Source organism: Ostrea edulis, chromosome 1 (assembly GCF_947568905.1).
Source record: "Ostrea edulis chromosome 1, xbOstEdul1.1, whole genome shotgun sequence".
NCBI classification, from domain to species: Eukaryota; Metazoa; Mollusca; class Bivalvia; order Ostreida; family Ostreidae; genus Ostrea; species Ostrea edulis.
Window position 1 is genome coordinate 7492648 of NC_079164.1, and position 20429 is coordinate 7513076.

At 35.0% G+C, this 20429-nt stretch overlaps 1 protein-coding gene and 2 long non-coding RNA genes across 3 annotated transcripts; 1 reads left to right on the forward strand and 2 right to left on the reverse strand.

Moving 5' to 3' along the window:
• Positions 1–862: 862 nt before the first annotated feature.
• LOC125664261 (uncharacterized) lies at positions 863–11338 on the reverse strand. The gene is made up of 3 exons (XM_048896946.2): positions 10402–11338; positions 9451–9519; positions 863–1535 (listed from the first exon to the last, which is right to left on the reverse strand). Exons 1-3 carry the CDS (start codon positions 11273–11275, stop codon positions 880–882), a joined length of 1599 nt encoding a protein of 532 aa, XP_048752903.1. The 5' UTR covers positions 11276–11338; the 3' UTR covers positions 863–879.
• A 5416-nt stretch (positions 11339–16754) lies between these two features.
• Positions 16755–18255, forward strand: LOC125664281 (uncharacterized). The gene is made up of 2 exons (XR_007365800.2): positions 16755–17356; positions 17810–18255. It is a non-coding gene; the product is annotated as an uncharacterized LOC125664281 (long non-coding RNA).
• Positions 18256–18729: 474 nt separating this feature from the next.
• Positions 18730–20262, reverse strand: LOC125655016 (uncharacterized). Its single transcript, XR_007362552.2, has 2 exons — positions 20022–20262; positions 18730–19138 (listed from the first exon to the last, which is right to left on the reverse strand). It is a non-coding gene; the product is annotated as an uncharacterized LOC125655016 (long non-coding RNA).
• Positions 20263–20429: the final 167 nt, after the last annotated feature.

A 20429-nucleotide genomic window follows, 5' to 3' on the forward strand; every position in this document is an offset into this window, starting at 1 on the left:
CCTTTGCAGTATTTTGTAAATCAAGAAATCATTGTATATAATTTAATTAACGTGTTAATTGATTAAAAGAAATTACAAGAATAAATGTTGTATGTATATAAATAAGATGAAAATAAATGTTTGGTTCGGATGAGCAAAGTAAGCTCAAAAATCGGATTCTTGCCTACAGAAAATTATGCTTATTGACGTAAAGATTATTTATGTACGAAAATGGCCGGGATGCGACAGTGTGAATTGACGTGTTCAACTTGCATGACGACGAATTATTGTCAGGCTTAATTACCATAGTCGTGAGAGTCAGAACTAGTACTAGTGTAAGGAGTGATCATAGTTATACTACTGTTTGACAAGTGACCAAGTGATCACAGAGAGCCAAGTTGTCTACAGGTCGTGTGGCTATGCTAGTGTTTGCATGTGGCAAGTGCGGGTGACCAAGTGGCAAGCTGCCAAGTTGTGTGAGTAAGGCAAGCTGCCAAGTTGTGAGTAAGCCAGGTGGCAAGCTGACAAGTTGTGTGAGTAAGCCAAGTGGCAAGCTGACAAGTTGTGTGAGTAAGCCAAGTGGCAAGCTGCCAAGTTGTGTGGGTAGCCAAGAGGCAGCACCTTGATTAAAATAGGGATAAGTGATTTCTCTTTGTTAATTATAGCACTAGGCAAGTGACACAAGCATATCTGTATATTTGAACTTGTTTTACACTAGACAAGTGTCCATTATCTGTATATTTTGCATTCGTTATTATCCTTATAAGACTTGGGCAAACCAAGTACGATCCCAAGGAGATCGCTCGGGTCTCGCACGTTACAATACGAGTCCACTAAAAAAAAAATAATAAACAAATTAGAAATAAATATATAAAGAAAAAAAATGGATAACTGAATTTATTAAATCATTGAATTCGTACATATCTTAGACTGCAAATCCGATACAATTTTAGGGTCTTTCAAAAGTGAGTGCGTCAAATACAAATTTTTGCATCCTGTCATGAGCATGTTGACGAAATCTCGAACAGCTGAGGGGTTATCCAGGTTCCCAAAGTCAGTGAACGTTTGAACATGGGAAGAATCTTTCGTTATTTCTATCATTTCTTGTCTGTCGACATCCTTGGAGATTCCAACAACAAAAATGTCCACGCTCTGGTTTAGCAGTTTTTCAGCCTGCAGCTTAGCGTGTGAAGGAAGCAATGGACTGCCATCGGTTAAAAGAACCAGCGTGTTCGGATATCCCGGCCTGTCCCCATTAGTGCTGTTAAAGAGATTGTCAGCCACAAACTGGAAACCACGTGATGTCAAAGTGAGACCTGGATGGTTGAACGAAATGTTCTGCACAGCATTAAGCAGGGAGGCTTTGTCAGAGTACGTGTTAAGATAAAACTCCGTCCTGGGGGAGGTCGCATAAGTTACCACGCCTACTTGTACGTCACTTCCGCCAATTTTCAGGCCTTGGACAATCTTATGGATGAAGTCTTTGAGCATGAGAAAGTTGTAGCTACCAACACTCCCAGACTCGTCGATAAGGAAAACCAAGTCGAGACCACAGTCTGCAAGATAGAATCAAGAGACCCCTGAACCACTTTGGTCACCAGGACAGCGTACATACAATATCATATTTCAAAAGGCCTTGTATTTTTCATGTATTTAAAGATTCAGATAAGCAGGAATCCCATTTTTAACCTTTTACGCTTTTAGTAGCCAGCCGATCTTTGACCTCGAATGGCATGACTTCGGCAAACTTAATTTTACACTAATGCACGAGGAAACATGCATTCCTGTAGATATTGAATTTTCTAAACTTTGTAAGACCATTTATGACAATGTCTGTATAATGGTTCACTTGTGGTTCTTCCTAACGCCAAGGTAAAAATCTTGAATCATGTACTAGCTAATTTTTGCAGAATTTTCCTTGCTTATAATATCCCTATATTGTGTCTCCAGTCTGGTCTAGGGGAGGTTTAAATATACTTGGAAGTTTTGAAGTGTCAATTGACACCATTATGGACAGGTCTTGGGACGTTTTCGCATCATTTTCCTACATGTGCAGTGTATTTCAATTTACCAGTCACGTGATCTAGCGCTCGCCTCGTAATCGGGAAGTCTTCCGTGAGAACTCAAACCAACGATGCTAACTACATGCAGTTCTTTCACCAAGTGTCCGATGCTAGAAACAAGAGGCCATAAGACCTTATCGGTCACCTGAGCATTAGTATCACTAGCCCCAAGGGCTGTATCTATAGGCCAAATTTTAATATTCAGGAGCGGTGTAGTGAGCACCCTTAAGAAATCTCTTGCAGTTTTTAAAAGTATATGATATGCCTCGAGCTTTTTCATGCAATATTTTACAGAGCCAACACGCTCGACCCATTTATGTCACATAGATTCAAAAGTGAAAGATATTCTAACTGCATTTTAACCCAATAATAAACTCGTGTTGTACTCTCTAGATCAAATGTATTCATACGCAGTGATTAGTAGATTTAGTTTATGGGGAAAAAATAACCAGTTTCAGTTAGTTACCTTGTTAAAGCAAAACATATTGAATTTAACAATAAGCTACCATTAGGTACAGGAGACTTATCTAACGCTATTATCTCCCTTTGAAACGGATCCCTCCGCCCCCAATTTAAAATAAAAATCATATCTTCTTTAAAACTCGTAGTAAGCTCGCATTCTGAACCAAGTTTTGCTGAAAATGGTGAAGTGGTTTCAGAAAAGAAGTCGAATATGTGTAAATTACAGGAAGATGCAGTATGTAGATACACTATACTCAGTATGTGTAAATTACAGGAAGATACAGTCTGTAGATACACTATACTCAGTATGTGTAAATTACAGGAAGATACAGTATGTAGATACACTATACTCAGTATGTGTAAATTACAGGAAGATGCAGTGTGTAGATACACTATACTCAGTATGTGTAAATTACAGGAAGATACAGTATGTAGATACACTATACTCAGTATGTGTAAATTACAGTATGTAGATACACTATACTCAGTATGTGTAAATTACAGTATGTAGATACACTATACTCAGTATGTGTAAATTACAGGAAGATGTAGTCTGTAGATACACTATACTCAGTATGTGTAAATTACAGTATGTAGATACACTATACTCAGTATGTGTAAATTACAGGAAGATGCAGTCTGTAGATACACTATACTCAGTATGTGTAAATTACAGGAAGATACAGTATGTAGATACACTATACTCAGTATGTGTAAATTACAGGAAGATACAGTGTGTAGATACACTATACTCAGTATGTGTAAATTACAGGAAGATGCAGCATGTAGATACACTATACTCAGTATGTGTAAATTACAGGAAGATGCAGTGTGTAGATACACTATACTCAGTATGTGTAAATTACAGGAAGATACAGTCTGTAGATACACTATACTCAGTATGTGTAAATTACAGGAAGATACAGTCTGTAGATACACTATACTCAGTATGTGTAAATTACAGGAAGATGTAGTATGTAGATACACTATACTCAGTATGTGTAAATTACAGGAAGATACAGTGTGTAGATACACTATACTCAGTATGTGTAAATTACAGGAAGATGAAGTATGTAGATACACTATACTCAGTATGTGTAAATTACAGGAAGATGAAGTATGTAGATACACTATACTCAGTATGTGTAAATTACAGGAAGATGCAGTATGTATATACACTATACTCAGTATGTGTAAATTACAGGAAGATACAGTGTGTAGATACACTATACTCAGTATGTGTAAATTACAGGAAGATAAAGTGTGTAGATACACTATACTCAGTATGTGTAAATTACAGGAAGATACAGTGTGTAGATACACTATACTCAGTATGTGTAAATTACAGGAAGATACAGTATGTAGGTACACTATACTCAGTATGTGTAAATTACAGTATATAGATACACTATACTCAGTATGTGTAAATTACAGGAAGATACAGTATGTAGATACACTATACTCAGTATGTGTAAATTACAGGAAGATGCAGTGTGTAGATACACTATACTCAGTATGTGTAAATTACAGGAAGATACAGTATGTAGGTACACTATACTCAGTATGTGTAAATTACAGTATATAGATACACTATACTCAGTATGTGTAAATTACAGGAAGATGCAGTGTGTAGATACACTATACTCAGTATGTGTAAATTACAGGAAGATACAGTGTGTAGATACACTATACTCAGTATGTGTAAATTACAGTATATAGATACACTATACTCAGTATGTGTAAATTACAGTATATAGATACACTATACTCAGTATGTGTAAATTACAGTATATAGATACACTATACTCAGTATGTGTAAATTACAGTATATAGATACACTATACTCAGTATGTGTAAATTACAGGAATATGCAGTATGTAGATACACTATAGCTATACTCAGTATGTGTAAATTACAGTATATAGATACACTATACTCAGTATGTGTAAATTACAGTATATAGATACACTATACTCAGTATGTGTAAATTACAGTATATAGATACACTATACTCAGTATGTGTAAATTACAGTATATAGATACACTATACTCAGTATGTGTAAATTACAGGAAGATACAGTATGTAGATACACTATACTCAGTATGTGTAAATTACAGTATATAGATACACTATACTCAGTATGTGTAAATTACAGTATATAGATACACTATACTCAGTATGTGTAAATTACAGTATATAGATACACTATACTCAGTATGTGTAAATTACAGGAAGATGTAGTCTGTAGATACACTATACTCAGTATGTGTAAATTACAGGAAGATGTAGTATGTAGATACACTATACTCAGTATGTGTAAATTACAGGAAGATACAGTGTGTAGATACACTATACTCAGTATGTGTAAATTACAGGAAGATGCAGTATGTAGGTACACTATACTCAGTATGTGTAAATTACAGGAATATGCAGTATGTAGATACACTATACTCAGTATGTGTAAATTACAGTATATAGATACACTATACTCAGTATGTGTAAATTACAGGAAGATACAGTATGTAGATACACTATAGCTATACTCAGTATGTGTAAATTACAGGAAGATACAGTGTGTAGATACACTATACTCAGTATGTGTAAATTACAGGAAGATGCAGTATGTAGATACACTATACTCAGTATGTGTAAATTACAGTATATAGATACACTATACTCAGTATGTGTAAATTACAGGAAGATACAGTGTGTAGATACACTATACTCAGTATGTGTAAATTACAGGAAGATGCAGTCTGTAGATACACTATACTCAGTATGTGTAAATTACAGGAAGATACAGTATGTAGATACACTATACTCAGTATGTGTAAATTACAGGAAGATACAGTGTGTAGATACACTATACTCAGTATGTGTAAATTACAGGAAGATACAGTGTGTAGATACACTATACTCAGTATGTGTAAATTACAGGAAGATGCAGTATGTAGATACACTATACTCAGTATGTGTAAATTACAGGAAGATACAGTGTGTAGATACACTATACTCAGTATGTGTAAATTACAGGAAGATACAGTGTGTAGATACACTATACTCAGTATGTGTAAATTACAGGAAGATGAAGTATGTAGATACACTATACTCAGTATGTGTAAATTACAGGAAGATACAGTGTGTAGATACACTATACTCAGTATGTGTAAATTACAGGAAGATACAGTATATAGATACACTATACTCAGTATGTGTAAATTACAGTATATAGATACACTATACTCAGTATGTGTAAATTACAGGAAGATACAGTCTGTAGATACACTATACTCAGTATGTGTAAATTACAGGAAGATGTAGTCTGTAGATACACTATACTCAGTATGTGTAAATTACAGGAAGATACAGTATGTAGATACACTATACTCAGTATGTGTAAATTACAGGAAGATACAGTGTGTAGATACACTATACTCAGTATGTGTAAATTACAGGAAGATGTAGTATGTAGATACACTATACTCAGTATGTGTAAATTACAGTATATAGATACACTATACTCAGTATGTGTAAATTACAGTATATAGATACACTATACTCAGTATGTGTAAATTACAGGAAGATGTAGTCTGTAGATACACTATACTCAGTATGTGTAAATTACAGGAAGATGCAGTATGTAGATACACTATACTCAGTATGTGTAAATTACAGGAAGATACAGTATATAGATACACTATACTCAGTATGTGTAAATTACAGTATATAGATACACTATACTCAGTATGTGTAAATTACAGTATATAGATACACTATACTCAGTATGTGTAAATTACAGTATATAGATACACTATACTCAGTATGTGTAAATTACAGGAAGATGTAGTCTGTAGATACACTATACTCAGTATGTGTAAATTACAGGAAGATACAGTATGTAGATACACTATACTCAGTATGTGTAAATTACAGGAAGATGCAGCATGTAGATACACTATACTCAGTATGTGTAAATTACAGGAAGATGCAGTGTGTAGATACACTATACTCAGTATGTGTAAATTACAGGAAGATACAGTATGTAGATACACTATACTCAGTATGTGTAAATTACAGGAAGATACAGTGTGTAGATACACTATACTCAGTATGTGTAAATTACAGTATATAGATACACTATACTCAGTATGTGTAAATTACAGGAAGATACAGTATGTAGATACACTATAGCTATACTCAGTATGTGTAAATTACAGGAAGATACAGTGTGTAGATACACTATACTCAGTATGTGTAAATTACAGGAATATGCAGTCTGTAGATACACTATACTCAGTATGTGTAAATTACAGGAAGATGCAGCATGTAGATACACTATACTCAGTATGTGTAAATTACAGGAAGATGCAGTGTGTAGATACACTATACTCAGTATGTGTAAATTACAGGAAGATACAGTATGTAGATACACTATACTCAGTATGTGTAAATTACAGGAAGATACAGTGTGTAGATACACTATACTCAGTATGTGTAAATTACAGTATATAGATACACTATACTCAGTATGTGTAAATTACAGGAAGATACAGTATGTAGATACACTATAGCTATACTCAGTATGTGTAAATTACAGGAAGATACAGTGTGTAGATACACTATACTCAGTATGTGTAAATTACAGGAAGATGCAGTGTGTAGATACACTATACTCAGTATGTGTAAATTACAGGAAGATACAGTGTGTAGATACACTATACTCAGTATGTGTAAATTACAGTATATAGATACACTATACTCAGTATGTGTAAATTACAGTATATAGATACACTATACTCAGTATGTGTAAATTACAGTATATAGATACACTATACTCAGTATGTGTAAATTACAGGAAGATACAGTGTGTAGATACACTATACTCAGTATGTGTAAATTACAGGAAGATGCAGTATGTAGATACACTATACTCAGTATGTGTAAATTACAGGAAGATACAGTCTGTAGATACACTATACTCAGTATGTGTAAATTACAGGAAGATGTAGTATGTAGATACACTATACTCAGTATGTGTAAATTACAGGAAGATACAGTGTGTAGATACACTATACTCAGTATGTGTAAATTACAGGAAGATGCAGTATGTAGATACACTATACTCAGTATGTGTAAATTACAGGAAGATGTAGTCTGTAGATACACTATACTCAGTATGTGTAAATTACAGGAAGATGTAGTCTGTAGATACACTATACTCAGTATGTGTAAATTACAGGAAGATGTAGTATGTAGATACACTATACTCAGTATGTGTAAATTACAGGAAGATACAGTGTGTAGATACACTATACTCAGTATGTGTAAATTACAGGAAGATGCAGTATGTAGATACACTATACTCAGTATGTGTAAATTACAGGAAGATACAGTGTGTAGATACACTATACTCAGTATGTGTAAATTACAGGAAGATGCAGTATGTATATACACTATACTCAGTATGTGTAAATTACAGGAAGATACAGTATGTAGATACACTATACTCAGTATGTGTAAATTACAGGAAGATGTAGTCTGTAGATACACTATACTCAGTATGTGTAAATTACAGTATGTAGATACACTATACTCAGTATGTGTAAATTACAGGAAGATGCAGTATGTATATACACTATACTCAGTATGTGTAAATTACAGTATATAGATACACTATACTCAGTATGTGTAAATTACAGGAAGATGTAGTCTGTAGATACACTATACTCAGTATGTGTAAATTACAGTATATAGATACATTATACTCAGTATGTGTAAATTACAGGAAGATACAGTCTGTAGATACACTATACTCAGTATGTGTAAATTACAGGAAGATGCAGTGTGTAGATACACTATACTCAGTATGTGTAAATTACAGTATATAGATACACTATACTCAGTATGTGTAAATTACAGGAAGATGCAGTATGTATATACACTATACTCAGTATGTGTAAATTACAGGAAGATACAGTATGTAGATACACTATACTCAGTATGTGTAAATTACAGGAAGATACAGTGTGTAGATACACTATACTCAGTATGTGTAAATTACAGGAAGATACAGTGTGTAGATACACTATACTCAGTATGTGTAAATTACAGGAAGATACAGTATGTAGATACACTATACTCAGTATGTGTAAATTACAGTATATAGATACACTATACTCAGTATGTGTAAATTACAGTATATAGATACACTATACTCAGTATGTGTAAATTACAGTATGTAGATACACTATACTCAGTATGTGTAAATTACAGGAAGATACAGTATGTAGATACACTATACTCAGTATGTGTAAATTACAGGAAGATACAGTGTGTAGATACACTATACTCAGTATGTGTAAATTACAGTATATAGATACACTATACTCAGTATGTGTAAATTACAGGAAGATACAGTGTGTAGATACACTATACTCAGTATGTGTAAATTACAGGAAGATAGACACAGTTCAATGAGAAAAGTTCACTATAGACTGCACGAACTTCGTAATGCATAGAACCACATCTACAGTGTACGTTGAATTCATCAGTTTGTCATAATTATGTGTTCAAAGTTTGAAAGCTGCGTGTTCAGATGTTATATGACTTCGCAGACTCGACGTCACAGAACCTTAGTGTCACGTGATACGCTGTCCTGTTCAGAACTTCTGCATTGCAGACTGTGCTCTGATAGCGTTTGTTATTTCGGATGCAGTCAATCTTGAGAAGATTCTTCGGACATCACAAAACAGTGTGATTATCTCAGAATCCCGATTCTTCTGAAACTACGACACTTTTCTATTGATAGAAAAAGTGTTCATAAGTCTACACAAATATTGTCGAGTCATGGAAATCGGAGGCCCTGTTATGTTTCACAAGTTGGAGACTGAATTCAAGGTAGACTAGAAGTATCACTGATTTCTGCCTCGATACGAGAAATATTACCTGAAAAATCTGTACTTGGGAAAGATCCACAGGAAGATGTAGCTGGATTGGTGATATTAGAAGGCAATGCTTGAAAATAAATGACATGTTATGAACGATTTTCCATCGGTTACCCATTACCACATGCAGTGAATTACAGTTATATCGAAGCGTCAGGGGCCAATAATTTTGAATCATTACATATACATGTATTCAATATTTCCCCCCACTATTTTACTACCATGGAGAATAAAAAGACTTCTTTAGAAACATGAATTTGTCATTTTTGTTACTAAGTAGAAGACAGTCCTGAAACTGATGTACCGGGTATCAAGAGGATGCTCCTGAACGATGATATACCGGTATCGAGAAGATATCCTTAAACAAAGATATACCGGTATCTAAACGATGATATACTGATATCCAGAAGATACTCCTAAACAATGATACATCAATGTCTAAACAATGATATACCGATATCTAAACAACGATATACCGATATCTAAACAACGATATACCGATACCTAAACAATGATGTAACGATGTCTAAACAATATATTGATATCTAAACAATGATCTACCGATATCTAAACAATGGTATACCGATATATAAACAACGATATACCGATATTTAACAATAATATATCGATATCTGAACAACATACTGATTTCTAAATAATGCTATACCCAGTATCTAAACAACATACCAATATCTGAACAACGATATACTGATATCTATATAACGATATACTGATATCTATATAACGATATACCAATATCTAAACAACGATATACCGATATCTAAACAATGATTTACTGATATCCAAACAATGACATACCAGTATCTAAACAATGACATACCGCTGTCTAAACAATGACACACCGGTATCTAGACAATGATCCAGAAGAGATATACCGGTATCCAGAATATAAAACTAAACAATTATATACATGTATGCAGAAGTTACTCACTGTTGGATATTAGATGACACTGAGAGAGAGCTGTGCTGAGGTTATTCCTATCCGTCAAGATGCTGCTCAGCTGGTTCTCCAGGAGATGGTTTCTAGCATTAGATACATTTAGCGATTCTTCCAGCTGACTAGTGTGTTTGAGGCACGTTGTCCAGTTGGATTCCAATGTTTGGATGAGGGAAGTTGACTCATTCAACTGAGTCTGCAAGTGATTTACTTCTGCAGTGAACACGGTGTTTTGGTGAGTTAACACGGTGTTTTGGTGAGTCAACACGGTGTTTTGATGAGAACAGTCCTGTTGTATGGTACTGGTATTCTGCAGCTGCTGCACAAGTGAAGACTCGTTCTTTTTACATTGCTCAAGTGCAGTATGCACAGAAGAATTGTAGATATCCATAGAATTGTTCAGCTTCTTCTCCAAGAGATCAACCTTGCTGTGTGATGCGTTTAATGCATTTTCAAGTTGATTTCTAAGCGAGATGCAGCTGCTTATATTCGACATCATTTGAATGACTGAGATATTGGACTCATTCAGTTTAGTCTCCAGTTCATTGATCTTGTCATTCAAGGCAGATTTTTCCAGGCTATGTGAGTTTTCCAAGTTTGTTGCATTAATTTTCAGGGAGTTGATGACTGTGTTTTGCTGCTGTACTTGAGATGACAATATCGAGTTTTGTACGGTCAGCTCCATGTTTTTGTCACTCAGTCCGTGCAGTTGGTCACGCATGTACTTCACCTCTGCTGCCAGGTAGGCGGGATCTGGTGTGGTGAGTCCTGCCGTCTGGTCAAAGAGAAACCGCTTGTTATCCTGGGGGTTACATATAACCCCATAGTGGCCCAAAATAACGAGCAAAACTACAGGAATACAATCCATTGAAACACTTGTAGTACAGAAATATCACACGTGTCGGATGTGAAAGGTCGACGGCATGTCAACAGATAAGATTTTCTGTAGAATTCCACCATTATATTTCTGAAAATATATATTATATATATATATAAAAACACTAGGAAATTTCATCATTGGTTTTAATTTTTGTTATATTTAGGAAATATTATGAAGGTTTCTTGTGTATTATCATACAGATGGGTTTGAAAAGACAGTTTCGATGTTCCTTTTATCAATGTTGTTTGTTTAAGAATAAGCGAACTCTTATCATTGAATGAGTTTTTATCTACATGTAAGTATCGGAGTTCGAAAGGTAGTTCAGAAATCGAGGCTTCATTTTGGGGCGGTATTGGTCAAGTAGGGGAAGCGAATAAGGAGAAGCAGAAGAGGGGATCATCTAATCACAAGATTCAGAGAAGTAGAAGAGGTGTCATCTAATCAGAAGATTCAGAGAAACAGAAGAGGGTGTCATCTAATCACAAGATTCAGAGAAACAGAAGAGGGTGTCATCTAATCACAAGAGAAACAGAAGAGGGTGTCATCTAATCACAAGAGAAACAGAAGAGGGTGTCATCTAATCACAAGAGAAACAGAAGAGGGTGTCATCTAATCACAAGAGAAACAGAAGAGGGTGTCATCTAATCACAAGAGAAACAGAAGAGGGTGTCATCTAATCACAAGAGAAACAGAAGAGGGTGTCATTTAATCACAAGATTCAGAAAAGCAGAAGAGGGTGTCATATAATCACAAGATTCAGAGAAGTAGAAGAGGGTGTCATCTAATCACAAGATTCAGAGAAACAGAAGAGGGTGTCATCTAATCACAAGATTCAGAGAAGTAGAAGAGGGTGTCATCTAATCACAAGATTCAGAGAAACAGGAGAAGGTGTCATCTAATCATAAGATTCAGAGAAACAGAAGAGGGTGTCATCTAATCACAAGAGAAACAGTAGAGGGTGTCATCTAATCACAAGATTCAGAGAAACAGAAGAAGGTGTCATCTAATCATAAGATTCAGAGAAGTAGACGAGGGTGTCATCTAATCACAAGACAAACAGAAGAGGGTGTCATCTAATCACAAGATTCAGAGAAACAGAAGAAGGTGTCATCTAATCATAAGATTCAGAGAAACAGAAGAAGGTGTCATCTAATCATAAGATTCAGAGAAGTAGAAGAGGGTACCATCTAATCACAAGAATCACCTTGCACTTCTTTAACTCGCCATTCAAAACTCGCAAAGTTTTTCGTTGAAATTTGATTGAAACTCCAAGGTCAAAGTTTCAAGGTCAAAGATCATGGTATCAACAGAAAGGTCTTGTCATAAAAACCTACATACAGAATATGACATTTTGTACCAAAAGAAAGCTTCTTGTCATAAGGAATTCACACATAATTATGAGAGGTCTATCACTCACTGCTAGTATTCAAAAGTTATGAATTACTATAATATAAAGTTTCGGACAGATATTCATGATAAAACACAATACCCCCCCCCCCCCCCCCTTAGTCGTGGTGGCATAAGAAACTGTTAAATGTATGATTCTTAGATGGACCAAAATAACAAATTCTATGAGATTCTGAAAATGATCTATGTAGGAGTTTGATAAATTTAGTGGTTCTTATTGCACTCCCCTGCTAACTATAATGTACATGAGAAAACTTTCACATCCCCCTACACAAGAAGCTTAGGGACAATGCAGGTTCCCCCTGTTTGATTTTTAGATAGAGCCAATCTAGCAGTTTACTACATCACCGCAGTACTGAGTGCACACAACATTAGAAAAATACTCAACGCAAACTTTGAAAACAGAAATCATCCTAAATTGTCAAAGTTTAGGAAAATGTATATATCATAGATCGTTTTATAGGCAAAAAAAAAAAAATCAAATTTTGATAAAGAAGGCAGTTATTTTGTTTTATTTGATTATATAGCACGATTTACCTTTTCTTTCTCATGTACAGCTTTCTATAGAATAAGAAAGGACATTTTTATTTTTAAAAAACCCTTCACATTATTTACTATTGATTAGCTCATTATTCTTTAACAATTGCACATAAATGAGAATGTAGTAAATAAATATTTGATAAAACAATAATTATGATTTTATCAAAACCTTCTAAAAATTGTGCATAAAATCTATAGCATAATAGTTACCTCATTTACGTTCATAAACAATAACAAGAGGTCCATACACCATATACACACATCATGCTTACAATTTATTTGTACTGCAATTTTGCTTATATTTCCCGGGCCGTAAATTACATGGAGGCGGAGGAGGCAGCTGCCTCCTCCAACTTTTGAGCAAAAAAAAAATAAAATTTAAAGTTCATTAGAATTTATGTTGTTTCCAATAACTAAGAACATGATACCTCCCTTAAAAAGCATTCCAAATCTTTCTTTTAGAATGAGTTAGTCAAGTAACATCTTAGAAGGCCCTAGAATCAAGAATTTTGCACGAAACGTGTTCAGTGTGCACAAAATGTGCTCAGCGTCTGGGGGCCTGGGCGGCCCCCAGACCCCCGCCTAATTTCCTGCCTCCTCCAAATTGAAGGTTAATTTACGGCCCTGATTTCTCAAATGATACAATTAAAAATGTTCAAGCTATTGGATATTAATCGTTCTCCTTTAACACGTGTATCTTACATGAATTTCACGTCAATTTCTTTTTGCCTGAAATTCTTGTTAATCTTTCAACGTGAATTTCATTTGAATTCGCTTTTCATGTGCAATTAACGCGATATGAAATGTTACATGCAAAATTGATTCACGAGAAAAGAACTTGGGATAACTTTGCCTGTGTATGTCATATTGTAAAACTGATCTAAGTAACTGCAATTTTATTCACGTAGAAAATTTGCGAAATGGGCTGCTGGAAACTTGGGACAGACTACACATGAGCTGTTGGTAACAATATCACTGAAATCTCAGGATGAAAGAGACAAAAATAATTATGGACTCATCACAATGGAGGAGTGGATAATGTCACGATCCATTTAATGTAGCCTAAATTTACCAAATTGAAATCATAAACGGATTAAGGGGAGGGGGTGTTCTTTCCTAATCTTACAGTATCAAATCATACAAAACCGTTTCACATTACAGTGCATTCTATTTTTCTAATTCTTTTGTAGTAATTAAGGCTATACGGATCGTGGATATCGGCCTGGGTAGCTCAGTGGTTAAAGACTTGCATTAATTAGCAAATTCTGTATAAAATGAGAGAGAGAGAGAGAGAGAGAGAGAGAGAGAGAGAGAGAGAGAGATATTTAACATTACTGTTAGTAATGTTAAATATTTCTCTCTCATTTTATAAAGAGTTTGCTAATGCAAGTCTTTAATCCTTTTCCTACTTTAATATTTGTGTTTTACATGTTTTCTTAAAACATTTGTACAAAATACATGTATAGAATTAAATTCCTGAAAAATTATTTATGAAGCCACCAATATGTGATTGATACTGACAGGGATAATTAATTTTCGTTAAGTTAGTTTTGCTGTTTTACGGGTAAAGCGTATTAGATTTTATATACTCATGCATTTATGGCAATCCACCATTGTATTGAATGTATGGTTCAATAAATGTAAAATGAGAAGCTTTTAAAATACGTGACAAGTCGGTTATCTTTGTAATGGACTTTTGCGAGATGGGCTGACTTTGACACGAGCATATAATATGGAAACCTTTTCGTGACATATCTGTATGAACCGATGCAATGTACAGAAATTGTCAAGTTCTCCAAACATTATAGAGTTGTTTCCATACTCATACACTTTCTAGAACAGTAAAGTCTATATGACCTAATATCCCCATAAATATTTTTAGGTCACCTGACCCAATGCAATTGGTCAGCATCCGTCGTCGTGCGTCGTTCTTGAACGTTTGACCATTCTTAACTTCTTCCTGATAACTGCCATTTATTCTAAAAAAAAAATTCAAATTTGGTATGAAGCATCTACGGGACAAGGGAGGTATAAAGTATAAATTTCGGACTTCTGCACCCCCGGGACCTTAAGGATGGAGCAAACATTGACCAATGTTAAAAAATCTTTCTTACATCTGTAAGAAAAACTGAAAACATAGATCTGGTCATGTAAAGCTGGAAGGCTTCTACCGAAATTGTAAATTTCATGATATCCGGGGTAGACGTTCTGACTTCAGGACGCGGCCAAACTGGGTACTAGTATTTATGTGTAAACCATTTAAATAACATATCTCTTCTTCAATGCTATGCTGTGGGTCTCTTGTTTGTTAAATATTTAGATGAAATAATTCCAGTTCCATCCCCGCGAAGCTCTGTTTTTATATGTCAGTAATGAAACGATTAATCGGAGACTGGGACAAGACTGATGGCTTTCATAACGTACTAGGATAACTTTTCAATATTTACGTACTTCATATTGGATAGAATGAATAGATATAAAAATCAACGGGGTTCGAATTCACTACTACCTAACATGGCTATTTCTACAAACGAAATACGAGTTTTCGGTTCACATGCGGCTTTAATAAATGTTTTGACAGAAATATACTGGGAAAATATGGTAAAAAAAAATTTATATTGTGATGCAAGAATACAGCGACCTGCGCCGTAAATCGAAGGTTCTTATAAGGTGTGGATTTGTAGCTTTCTGGTATGTCCAAATATTTCCCCCCAGAGAGCTACAGATCTGCATTGGTTCAGATGCACATGTAATTCCCAATTGTAGGTACGTTCATCGTGTTCGTGTTGTACCTGTGTGTGTTTGATTGTAACAACTTCATACATTTTATGATAAAATAAAACGCAAAACTCCTGCATAATAAACTTACATTCGATTTATCATGATGCAATCATTTTTTTTGGTCAAGTTTAAACAATGAATCAAGGTATCTGTGCAAGTTAAAATTTATACCCAGGTATGCATGCATAAATGAAATGAATCAATAGCCTTGCGTTTTTATATTTTGACAACTTCTTTAACAGGCCTACTGTAATAGTATTGTAAAGTGCAGCGATCTGAATACGCACGCCGTTGCTTAGAGAGAGAGAGAGCGCGACTCTACCATATCACTAGAAAAGCTAGCTCACGAGTGATGTAGTAAAAATTCCCTACATACTGTCTGCTACACATCCCCCACTCTGGGAAGCGTCATCCCGAAGCTTAGCTTGGGTCTTCTCCGATTTTTGGCACCTCTTCAGCAAATTCATTTGCCGTTCACGACGACAACCGCCGTCGTCCAAGGACGAAACCACGTGCGTGCATGGGCACAATGTTCCAAACATACTCTACGTGAAGCAAGCCTCTGGACAGCCAAACACCAGTCACTACACTGTCGCCATTTTGTAACGTGCAGCGGTTTGAACACGCTGGTCTTTGCTTAACTTGTGTGATCAAGAGAAATCACTAACAAAGCTAGTTCAAGAGCGAGGTAGAATTTCCCAATATACTGTCTAACAATTCGACATTACATATATTTAAAGGACACATCGCATGTTTTTAAACTTTTTAATTTTTTCAGCAAAATTAATTCATTTCATGCCTAAAACTACTTTACATGTGTTTTAGATGAAACAGTTTGCGTAGTTTTCGAGTTTGAAAGCGATGAAATTCAAATCTTGCGATATGCATATTTTCTTCGATAGTTTACGCGCCATTATCTGTGACGTCATATGCGACCTCGAGCGAGAAGATTTGAAAACAGTTGTTAGCCATTTCATAAACATATTAGATTTAATTGACAAACAAACAATTATCACATTAACGGCTTGTAAATAATACTGCATTAGGGTGTTTTGTGCCGTTTAAGAGTGTACTTGCAGTCAGTAGAGAGGCTTTGAACTGTGTTTTTTGTCAATTTTTCAAAGGAAGGTGTGAGGGACAAGACGTGAATATTTTTTGTCGGCACAACGACTTTGCCATAAAAAACCCCAGTAGATTTTTTTTAAACAAGCACTTGGACAAAGACGTAAATAAACTGCGAGAAAATGGTTCTATCGAAGCTACGCACCGTTACATATACACTGTCATGATCGTGTGCAGGATTGGACAAAACAAGATGGCAGACGGCATTTCCAAACAAAGGTAGGCTCTTAAAACTCTTCATTTTACCGACTTATTAGACGACGAATTTATGAATTTAAAACACTGCCTGGCCAGGGAGGCATCATTAAGTTGATTGGTTGTTGGAATTCTTACTCATGTACACGTACAACTCTAAATTCATTGATCGAAGTTGACGATGTTGCCTCGATAGAATTCGAAGCGGGCGAAGATGTTTCTAATCATGTTTTCATGCATTTTAAGAAAGATACTTTCGGTAAAATAGACTCTGCACATATCTTTTAATGAAAACTTGAACCAGTGTATGCGATTTGTCCCTTAAATTGCCTTGGTTAGATAGATATCTTGACTTGAACATTTGCTAATGTGCAGGATTGGACTATGGTTGTTTCCACGATAAATGTGCCGGATTGGACCTCGATTTTGGTTCAGGATTGGACCCTTTCTTAAATACATGCATTTTTTTTCTTACAGATCCAGTCAGGAGCGGACTTCCTTAAGCTTAAAAGTTGCAAGTGAATGAAGTGTGTTCTATTTTATGTCTCCTAATAAAACCATGGTTTTGACAAACCTAAAAGAGCACGTGGAGCAAGGAACTATCAGTAAGCCGGAAGAGCCAGCTCGAAAATCTTTACGTGTTTGAGAATTGCACCGCGCACATGAATCTAAAGTTCTGTCACACGTTAGAAGGAGCCTTGTTGTCGAAGATCAACATGTTGAAAAGTCTTCATTTTGCAGAAGCAAATACATTTATATTGTATATACACATGTAGACCATGTTCGATTCCCAACCACTTAACATTTGTGATATCTGCATGGAATTATGAAAACTGAGCATGGTTTGACGTATAATAATCTCTTCAGGCATGATGGTTTACATTTCACAAAGCTGTTCAATGACAATAAAGACAATAAGATGTTGAGGTGTTCATGTTTTCAATACTTAATGATCTGTCCACATGCACTTGTGCCTTTCATATGTATGCTTCTGCTGGAACCAGTTTTGATTGTTAAAGCGGGATTTATTATCTTTTGAAAAAAAAATTCCCTATCATTTTAATTCTAATAATCTTGAGTGCATATGTCGTGCAAGATATCGAGGCCAACTCACTTACAAGGATAATTACTTACGGTAGTAAATATCAGCATTTAAAACCTTTCGTTTCTTGTAATTACATTGAATTCAACCTTGGAGTGCATATACTGATGAAAGCAAATAAAAAGGATATTTTCTCAGAAATTCGCAATATCACTCCTGTAGCTGAAATATGAACCTAAATGAAAAGCAGTTTTGTCCATGGTGTTTTTTCTTTTTCAATATTTGCTGCTCAGATGAGAGGTTACTCTTCAATACAATTTTTTCACTAGTTGTTATCAGTTCAATACAAACGCAATAACATTGAAATATATTTAATAACACGTAAAACTTAGGTTCAATGAAATGACAAATCAAGATGTGTAAAATGCAATGTAAAAGATTAGTAGTATCTCTGTAAAACAAAGCATAATACCGTAAAAATAATCGTTTCACAATGTACATAAACGAATATATAAAACGGCTGCCATGGTATACATGTATGTATGCACCTCGTGTATTCAGAAAACAATGTATTTTTTACTTCGAGTTTCTTTTATAATGGGCAGAAGCGTGTGTTGCACTGGTCACAAACGAAGACAATTTTTCTGACTGATGTTTCCTTTATACATGCCTACGCAATTCAGAATTGGTCTTGAATTCCTCACCACAAATTTGCACATTCGAAGTGTACCCATCTCATGGAATGAAGTTCTAGGGCTTGATACCTGAAACAAAGGAGAAAATCTATATAACAGAGTTTGGAATTAGGGAATATGTAAGCGGGTTAATTGAATTCAGGAAACGTCGAATTTATATTGTTACAGAGGATTCTAAAATAATGATAATTTCTCACGTGTTTTATAGGTCAAAATGGCCTTATATATCATGGATACGAACAGTCAACGTTACATCTGTCGTAAGCAAAGATTGGTGATTCATGTATATATCTGTTATATTGGTTCATTTTGAAGGAGATAGCGAATGAATATTTTTACAGTAGCAATTGTCGTCGTTGGGAACTTAAACGACGATGTAATTTGATAACAGTAAAAAAAAAATTCAAAATACACCATGGTCATGTTGGAAATGTCTGAGAATCTAATAAGCTACATTAATCAAACTAAAATATGATAAAGTGGAGTCGAGATTCGAAAATATAAAGGATTTTGAAAATAAAGATAAAAAGAGGGTCCAATCCTGAACCAAAATTGAGGTCCAATCCGGCACGTTTATTGTGGAAACGACCATAGTCCAATCCTGCACATTAGCAAATGTTCAAGTCAAGATATCTATTTAACCAAGGCAATTTAATGGACAAATCGCATACACTGGTTCGAGTTTTCATCAAAAGATATGTGCAGAGTCTATTTTACCTAAAGTATCTTTCTTAAAATGCATGAAAACATGATTAGAAACATCTTCGCCCGCTTCGAATTCTATCGAGGCAACATCGTCAACTTCGATCAATGAATTTAGAGTTGTACGTGTACATGAGTAAGAATTCCAACAACCAATCAACTTAATGATGCCTCCCTGGCCAGGCAGTGTTTTAAATTCATAAATTCGTCGTCTAATAAGTCGGTAAAATGAAGAGTTTTAAGAGCCTACCTTTGTTTGGAAATGCCGTCTGCCATCTTGTTTTGTCCAATCCTGCACACGATCATGACAGTGATATAGGGCTACGGCTTATGCTTTCCGTTCTGCTCTCAAATTCAATACACACTCGCACCAACTGACCTTCACCTTGTAACAACATATAGGCAGAACTTCGCTAGCAGTGTCTACCAACTGGTAGTTTTAAAAAAGAAATTTAAAGATAAAAGATAATTGAAATTCAATTATAAATAATAAAATATGATATTTCCTTACTTTGAATTGAATTAGATAATGTTTTCATTTTTTTTTAAGGAACGCGTACGTGTTTACAACAACAGCATGCCGCGCTCCCACTTCCTATATATAAGTAACAACGTGTAGATAACAAAAAAAAAATAAGGATTAATAAAATTGCTTGAA

Bases quoted from the DNA above. Each gene is read 5' to 3' on its own strand.
- LOC125664261 (XM_048896946.2), bottom strand. From the start codon at position 11,275: ATGGATTGTATTCCTGTAGTTTTGCTCGTTATTTTGGGCCACTATGGG. The intron at 9,520-10,401 runs GTGAGTAACTTC...TTTATTTTCAAG, and splicing joins GTGTCATCTAATATCCAACA to CATTGCCTTCTAATATCACC. The intron at 1,536-9,450 runs GTAATATTTCTC...TCTATCTTGCAG, and splicing joins CCCAAGTACAGATTTTTCAG to ACTGTGGTCTCGACTTGGTT.